Below are 8,605 nucleotides of genomic sequence, written 5' to 3'. Positions count from 1 at the left end.
CTTGGAATTTTTCTTGATATCAGCTTGGGGAGGTATTTTACCTTTTCCTTTCTGATTAGCTTGAGATTTGCCCTTTCCACGCGTAGCTAGCATTGCACTCTCACCCAGTTCCATCATTAGCCTTCCTTCCTCTTAAACACACATGATTATGAGTTCATTAATTGACCATTTGTCTTTATATGTGTTATAAGAGATTTTGAAGGGCCCGTATTGATGCGGAAGGGTATTCAGAATATAGTATACCAGAAAGGACTCCGACATTTCAACCTTGAGATTCTTTAATTAAGCCGCAATATCCCTCATATGCATGATGTGCTCACGCACATCTTTGACATTGGTAAGCCTTAGGGATGAGAACTTCATGATTAGGGTACTTGCTAGTGCCTTCTCTGAAGTGACGAATTGATTATCAATGGCCTTCAGCAAATCCCGGACATTATCATGCTGATCTACAGAACCACGAATACTAGTAGAAATTTTTGTCTTAATGAACATTACGTTGAGGCGATTAGATCGCTCCCATTTTTCATAAAGCGTAATGTCTACTGTAGAGCTGGTATCGAAAATCGCAGGTGGTTCATATTTCTTAATAGCATAGTCAATGTCCATCCGTCCTAAATGAAGGAGAATTCTCTTTTTCCATACTTTATAGTTATCATCCTTTAATTCGGGAATATCACATCGGATATCAGAAAAATTTGTAGTTTCTGAAGCTGCATAAATTAAAATTACATGTTTATGTTAAAATTGAGACTTAAATAATTTCATGTTTTACCAATGTAAATCATGCTGAAAAATTGAATCTAATGACCAAAAATTGCCTGTGGACTAAAATTTTAATTCAAGCAGATTCAATTATTCTTTGCGATAAAATTTATCAAATTATTTACTTAATTCATAATTATAAAGGGTATATAATTATTATAAATTTAATATATATTCTATCTTAGATTAAACTTTATGATAAAACTATCAAATTATTAATCCATAGTTCCTGTGGGTAAGTTATGAATAATTTGATATTTTATCTTAATTAATTATATAAATATAATAAAAATTTCTGTGGGATAAAGTTTATTATATTAAGTATAATTAATTACAATTAATATCTAAATAACCTTTATGTGATCCTAATTAATTATAGTATTATTTAATTAAAGATGATGTGATTATTCTCTAATTAACTAAAATTATATGGATCACTTAGACATTATTTTATTGTGCTTAAAATTTAAGTTTTATGAGAATATATTGCATAGTTTAACTATAACTATAACTATGTTAATCTTATGCATTTAATTATTCTCATAATAGAACTCAATAATTTACATAACTAAGCATAAAATTATGTAAAAATAATATTTTAAGCATAATTATTCATCTAAAAATTTGCTTAATTAATTTAAATAGAATAATTAATACATGTAAATATATATATATATATATATATATATATATATATATATATATGGGTGGCGTTCGCGGGCTAACGTTTTAGCTAACGGATTGGCAAACATTTTGGGTGCGTTGGATCTAACAACATCGAACGGACGTGCTTTAATCTCACGCGTTATAATATAAATACACATATTTACAGCGCCGTCCCTTACAAATTGCTTATTTCGTGCTTCCTCCCTCTCCTCTTTAAACCAGAGAGAACAAAACTCTCTGTTCTCTTTCTCTCTTCGAACTCTCTCACTCTCTCTCTCACTCTCGCCCTCTCTCTCACTCTCTCTCTCACTCTCGCCCTCTGTCTCACTCTCTCTCTCACTCTCTCGCTGCCTCTCTCTCTCTCTCTCTCGCCCTATTACTCGCTGAAACCCTCGCACGAACGGCTCACTCTCTCTTCGAACTCTCTCCTCTTTTCGAACTCGCTCTTCTCTCTCACTCTCGTTGCCTCTCTCTCTCTCTCTCGCCCTATTCATCGCTGAAACCCTCGAATGCTTCGACATCACTGTAAGTTTTTTTCAATTTTTTTTATTGTGATTTTAGTAAGAATTATTTGAAATAAGCATCTCTATTGAGAAGATTGTAGTTCTAGTGTTTAAATTAAATCCTTAATTGTTATCCATGTGAAACCCCATTTTAAAATTGTCTAAATGCTTAACTTTGTGGAGAACCATTGATTTTTAATTTTTTATATAGTTTGTATCAGTTGTTTCATTCATGACTTTCTTTCTAAATCCTATCCTCTTCTTGGTGTTCGAATGTTGAAAAAATAAAAATTTTGGACATGAAGGTGAAAGTGTCATCATAGTCCCAAATTGGGAGTCTTCTATGAAATTTTTAAAAAAATTCAGAGAATTGTGTGACTATACTTTCAATGATTTGGAAATGGGTTTATTTTTTGAGTGATGCATGACTTGGTGTTTGAGTTGACTTAGTTTATACTTTATAGCCTTTGGTCTCAATGTTCTGTATGCTTGCTCTTAAACCTAACACATATAGGCACAGAACAATCTTCACACACCAAATGAAGATAGCTATCGACATCACAAAACTATGCTGTGTAAGTTTTTACAATTTATGTCTTCATGGTGTGTACTTGAGATTTTCATAGCTATGACATGACATGAATAAGTATGATAGATTTAAAATAATGGGGATCATGCATGGGGAACCTTGAAACCTTGTGTTTTTAGAGGGCTATTGTAAGTTGGATCTTCCTTTGATGCTTGAGTGCTTTGTATGTTGCTAATTTGTCTTTTGTTGTTTTTTCTTTTAATAAAATGTCTATGTATTCAGAAAAAAATATATACTGCATGTGTACTTGGACTGGTTGTGTTTTTTTTTTTTTTTCTTTTCCCTCTTGTTTTATTTTGCTTTAGGAATCAGTTTTAGCTTTGCATCAGGGTCGTCAAAGGCGCTAGGGTCTCTTAATGTCAATATTAAGCAAAGGGGTCGCTTTATGTAAGTAAGGAGGATGAAGATGTGGATCTAGAGGAGTTGGGTAGTGCACTCTTTGAAGCTTCATGCCTGGCTTCGCAGTCCAAGAAACAAAATATTCATCTACAACTTGAGTCTGATGTGAAGGGCTTAGCGTTCAAAATGGATATCATACCTTATTGTAAATCTTCTTACATGAAAGCACAAAGTTGTGTTCAGATTCCATAGAAAATGTTTCTTTATGAAAGTTTCACCAAAATATACTTTTTTCATAAGAAGGATGATTTCTAGCCATTTCTTTTCTTGTATATAGATGCATGATTTCTAATGTAACCAAGACAGGACCATCTTTTCTATGAATCTAGATATTTGGTCTGTTTATTAAGGATGCCATTTGATTCATCTGTGCTTTTGGTTTTTGTATTTTGATTGTACTGGTATCTTGCTTTGATATCTAGAGTCAGGAGGGGATATCAATGTTGTTTGTTCCAATTACTCCTCACTTTCTATCAAGGAGAGCCAGAGTGATCTTCATGGTCCGACCGGGGAAGAAATATGGGAAGAAGGTTATGAGTATGATAGAGCTTTTTATGTTGTCAGGACATACTTGAAGTTCAAGAATGGGTTGATCATAAATTTCTTTTGATTGGAAATTTTTGTGGATTTTAAGGTTTTTTGGTGGCAACCTTTTGAGAATTCCAGCCAGCCATTTCATAGCTGGTGCAGAGCTGATTGAGACCACTCCCTAGTTGTGTTATTTCTTGTCAGTGTGGGACTTCCGCCTCATACAACTAGTTAACATTTTAAGTAATTTCCACATCTGTTTCAAACTAAAGACTAGAGCTGTGAATTTTCTTATTAATGATTAATCCTCAATGCCATTTTACTGTTTTACATAATGGTAGCTAATAGGTTTTGTTTGGATCATTCATTTGATTTTTTCATCATCACTATTTTTGACCTCGATAAATAATTAATTAATCTCAAGATGGCTAAATTTTTGCATAAACACTAGTATTAGTCATATGAGATTTTCGTTTCGATTATATAACCAATTAACCAAACAAGATTTTGGATTTTATAAATTAACTCCTAATTTTGACTGTCTATCTATCTATAATCAAAATTACAAATTCTAACCATCTCACTTATATATAGAATTGAATGGAGTAGAAAACCCTTCACCAATAGTGCTACGACTATATTACAGTCCAACAACACAGCATAGCACAACATTTGTTGTATCATATATATCAAATCGAACAGACACCCTTCCGGACAACAACGAATAATGATATATACCCAAACACATTTTGGTGCTCGAACTCTACATCAATGAGTATCACAGATCTGTGATTGTGAACCATGTACTACTGCCCATTATGGAGCTAGTAGACATTGGTTACATTGAATGGTCCAGTCTCCATGTCAACATAGGTTTTCATATGAATATATTAGAAGGCGATACCAAAACGATTATATTTATTTACCAAAATTATTAAATATAACTAATTAAACAGCTCGAGTTTCTATTCACATCTAACACTTAGTTATTGTAATAGATATTAATTACACTACAATCTGCCTTTATTTACCAACACTTTTCCTTCCCATCCTCATTCTGCTCCACTTCAATAATATTCTTCAAGACACGGAAAGGGCGGTGTTTCTGAATACCAAAATCTAATGCATATGCAATTTTGCTATCCTGAATCTTTTTATCACAAATATAAGCATTCCTTAAGGCAGAAATATCATTCTCTGGTCTTTTACCATCATGAAAGTTCTGCTCTGGCCGGACAAGATCACTCCACCTTACATGAAGGTCAAAGTATCTAACCTGAGACACATTGTAAATTGACTGGAAGTTAGAATCTCACCAAATAAGGTAGACAAACACATCACAGCACATCAAAAGAGCACCAAAAAGAGTGAAACCTTATAAAAGGGGCTTAGACCCATAACTCAATTGGTTTGACACATTGCAAAACAACTTTGGGGGTCCAACTCACCCATCAAAAAGAAAAGTTTATAAAAGGTTTAAGGATTTGTACTATTTGTGGGTTATGTTTTACTACCTAAGCTTGTGTTTACATTATTTGAGTAATTTGAGGTTACTATTCTTGGCAAAACATATCTTACCATAATTGGATAGGTGAAATATGTTCTAGAAAACAAATGGAGAAGTTCCATTAATTTTAACAGATCTAGGATAGTTGCTCTATTTTTCCCTTTGTTTCTCTGTTGTATTAGGTTTATTATTAAGAAAGAGCATATAGACTGGAATTAGGATTATGAATCTAGTCATAAGATAGTTTAAGAAAATTTCTATTTCCTGTTCTAGGTAAAATTACAATAGAAATAAGAAATTACAGGATGTTGTCCAACCAATGATCTCTGATTGAAAAAGTGAATAATGAGTTTTATTTTATGTTTAAAATTGCTAAGATGGCTACTATGAGAGGTGTGATCCGTGCATGCTGGGTAGCACTGATTGCATCTTTCAAAGATTTGTGTCTTCTCCAAAAACAAAGCAAGTTGTATCATAACCAGAGTGTAGTAACCCATGCCCTTGAAAAAAGGATAGATTCATGTTTCTAACCCAAATCATTGGGACAAGGCATAGATGATTACAATGATCATTCTCTTCTTTATCTGTTTTATATTTCTGAATTTCATCATCGTTATTTCTGTCATACATGCAATAACCCTTTAAATAAGCATTTAGATAAGCCCATTAAACCCCTCTAAATGCCCATTTGCAACCGGTTCAAACCAACACAAGATCTGCTACCCAGAAATTCCACACACTTACTTGAGATCAGGCTCAGTAACCCTCCAAAACCCATCTGAAACCAATCCCACCAGTTCATGCCAACCTAATTCATTCCCCCACCCTAAACCCATATCAAGAAATCCTACTACTCGAGCAAAGGTGGAAACATTGTTGACCCTAGACACTTCCTCACTACTCTGTCTACATCGATACGTTCTCAAGCAAAGCAACAATTTCTTAACCAAAGATGTAAAAAAATGAAAGTCGAAAGAAGAGAGTATGGCCTTTAGCATACAAATAAGATATGAACAAACCTGAAGTGCAAGATTCGATGCACTCATGCTCATTTCCACTGCAGCTCTCCAAGCAAACCGTCTACTTATTTTGGGAATCTCAAAACCTTCAGCATAATTAATACTAGAGATTTTTCTAGAACCACCTGAAGTGCTACCAATTCATTAGCCTTTTTTTTCTTTTATTTATCTCACGAATCTGAATTGGGAAAAAAGATGAGTTAACTTGCCAAATTACCTTGACGAGCTGCCTTTTTAACCATAGAGCGTGGCAAAATCCCTTTCTGAAAGACCAGATTCAAAAGTTTCCCTCCACACCACCAGCTAACTTTGTACAGCTTCACTTTTATAGCCTCTATTCTCCATAGACAGTCTCCTAGCCCTTTGTTTTCTCTTTAATCAATGTCCATCTTGAACTTTGCAATTTAAGAAGGAAAAATTTTATCCATGGTTTTAGGTGACATCCACTGCTTTAAGTAAAGTAAAGAAGACTGAAGAAAAGTAATGGCAGCTTACGCAATTTTTGTGCAACTGAAGCAGCCTCGGCAACACGACTGTCATCAGAAAATAAAGGTGAAAGTTCTATTAGGTCCCCTGGGCTGCTATTGAACTCCATCAAGAAAAATGGGAATTTTTATCACATTATAACTAACAGGCATTTAAATTTGAAAAAGGTTGACTGAGCTTACCTCTCTCTCATATTGGGTGTACAGTTTCTCAAACTCCTCACCCCAACAATCAGACAAACCCAGAGCTTCATTGGGGCAAAACAAAGACCATTGTCCATAACCTTGGACTCTTTTCATAATGAGGTCTGGAACCCAAAGAGCATAAAATAGATCCCGAGCTCAGTTCTCTTCCTGAAAAAGTGAAACAAATAAAGATACATTATTGCTTCTAAAGAGTACCCTCCTTTTGTTGTGCAGAGAAAATAGTGTTGCCTAAGTCTAAAAAACATAACATAGAAAAAGAATTAAACCAATTAATATTAAAACAGAAGTTCCAATCATAATCTTGGAAATCTAAAGCACAACAATATTGCTAAGAAGCATATAACTTAGAACCTACTCAACGATACCTTTCCATGATTATTTCTGAGATCTAGAAACTCAAAGACATCAGCATGCCATGGCTCCAAATACACATCAAATGCACCTACATATAGCATATATAAGATCAGAATAAACTTATCCCCCAATAAAATAAAATGAAAGGATCTTTTGCAAGTCTCCCCCATACACAATTTGTACATAAAAGATATTCAACTATCGATTAAGAAATTTGTATTTGTTTAATAGACAAATGATCCCAACAAATTCAGAATTTTCAAAAATAAAATTTAACGTCCACAATGCTGTCAACTATGGCAAGATGAGTCTCCTTTGGTATGTTGTTTACACCATTGAGTTTATCTGGGTGACAGATCAATTGTATTTATTTACTCTGCACTTTTCAATTTCCCACTCACTGTTAATGAAACTAAGGCACAGACAAACTTGGTAATTTAATTTGTACATCAATTTAGTTTAAATTTTCATTGCATAATTAACAGATATTTTAGACAAATTTACAAAATGAATGAAACAACTGATACAAACTAAAAAAAAATTAAAAATCAATGGTTCTCCACAAAGTTAAGCATTTAGACAATTTTAAAATGGGGTTTCACATGGATAACAATTAATTCCTGATTTATTGTCTTCAAATAATTCTTACTAAAATCACAATAAATAAAATCGAAAATCAAATCACAATAATTATTCATGTTCATAGAATAATTCCATACAGTGTTTGAGAAATTTCCAAAAAAAAAAAAAAATTGAAAAAAACTTACAGTTCTGTCGAAGCATTCAAGGGTTTCAGCGATGAATAGGGCGAGAGAGAGGCAGCGAGAGTGAATGAGTGAGGCAGCGAGAGTGAGAGAGAGAGAGAGAGAGCGAGAGTGAGAGAGAGAGCGAGAGAGAATGAGAGAGTGAGTCGTTCGTGCGAGGGTTTCAACGAGGAATAGGGCGAGAGAGAGAGAGAGAGAGAGGCAGCGAGAGTGAGAGAGAGAGTGAGAGAGAGGGCGAGAGTGAGAGAGAGGGTGAGAACGAGTGAGAGAGTGAGTGAGAAGAGAGAACAAGAGAGTTCTCTTCGAAGAGAGACAGAACTCTCTGTTCTGTTCTCTCGGGTTTAAAGAGAGAGGGAGGAAGCACGAAATATAGTTAAATTGAGGGACGGCGCTGTAAAATTATAAATTTTATAACGTTCGTGTGAGATTCGATCTCGTCCGTCAGATTACGTTTTATCTAACGGTTAACAAATGTTTGCCAATCCGTTTGCCAAAAAGTTAGCCAGCGAACGCCACCCTATATATATATATATATATATATATATATATATATATATATATATATGGGAGGCGTTCGGATGCCTCTGTTTTAACAGTCATTTTAACAAAAGAACCTCGACCGTTGGATATATAGCGATTGGATGGTCGAGATTGCTGATTGGGTTTAAGTTATAATTTATGACTTTTTACAGCGCCATCCCTCGTTTGTGTGATTATTAGTGCCACCTCCCTGGCACAATTACAACAACAGAGAGAGTTCTTCTCGTCTCCTCTCGATCTCTCTCTCTGAAACCCTTGAACTCTCTCGATCTCTCTCTC

At 34.4% G+C, this 8,605-nt stretch overlaps 1 protein-coding gene across 3 annotated transcripts; it reads right to left on the bottom strand.

Annotated features, from left to right (window-relative positions):
* Positions 1-4,351: 4,351 nt before the first annotated feature.
* On the bottom strand, positions 4,352-8,099 carry LOC147410036 (DDT domain-containing protein PTM-like). 3 transcript variants are annotated; one of them, XM_086432230.1, is made up of 7 exons: positions 7,790-8,091; positions 7,034-7,110; positions 6,645-6,815; positions 6,472-6,509; positions 6,194-6,371; positions 5,977-6,101; positions 4,352-4,726 (listed from the first exon to the last, which is right to left on the bottom strand). In XM_086432230.1, exons 5-7 carry the CDS (start codon positions 6,216-6,218, stop codon positions 4,478-4,480), a joined length of 399 nt encoding a protein of 132 aa, XP_086288356.1. In that variant the 5' UTR covers positions 6,219-6,371; positions 6,472-6,509; positions 6,645-6,815; positions 7,034-7,110; positions 7,790-8,091; the 3' UTR covers positions 4,352-4,477. The 3 variants fall into 3 exon arrangements, with proteins under 3 accessions (XP_086288356.1, XP_086288355.1, XP_086288357.1); XM_086432229.1 differs by lacking the exon at positions 6,194-6,371 and having other exon boundaries at positions 7,790-8,099; XM_086432231.1 differs by lacking the exons at positions 6,645-6,815; positions 7,034-7,110; positions 7,790-8,091 and having other exon boundaries at positions 6,472-6,590.
* Between the last annotated feature and the right edge of the window lie 506 nt (positions 8,100-8,605).

This window comes from Akebia trifoliata, chromosome 2, assembly GCF_017979445.1.
Source record: "Akebia trifoliata isolate Shusen 1 chromosome 2, ASM1797944v1, whole genome shotgun sequence".
Taxonomy (NCBI): Eukaryota; Viridiplantae; Streptophyta; class Magnoliopsida; order Ranunculales; family Lardizabalaceae; genus Akebia; species Akebia trifoliata.
Note: the sequence above shows the minus strand (reverse complement) of the source record. Positions and strands in the feature narration are given on the sequence as shown.

Excerpts from the sequence above, each read along its gene's own strand:
- LOC147410036 (XM_086432229.1), bottom strand. The coding sequence starts at position 6,742 with ATGGACAATGGTCTTTGTTTTGCCCCAATGAAGCTCTGGGTTTGTCTG. Across the intron at positions 6,102-6,471 it reads TTCAGTTGCACAAAAATTGC|GTGGTTCTAGAAAAATCTCT; the intron begins GTAAGCTGCCAT and ends GTAGCACTTCAG. Across the intron at positions 4,727-5,976 it reads CATCGAATCTTGCACTTCAG|GTTAGATACTTTGACCTTCA; the intron begins GTTTGTTCATAT and ends AATGTGTCTCAG.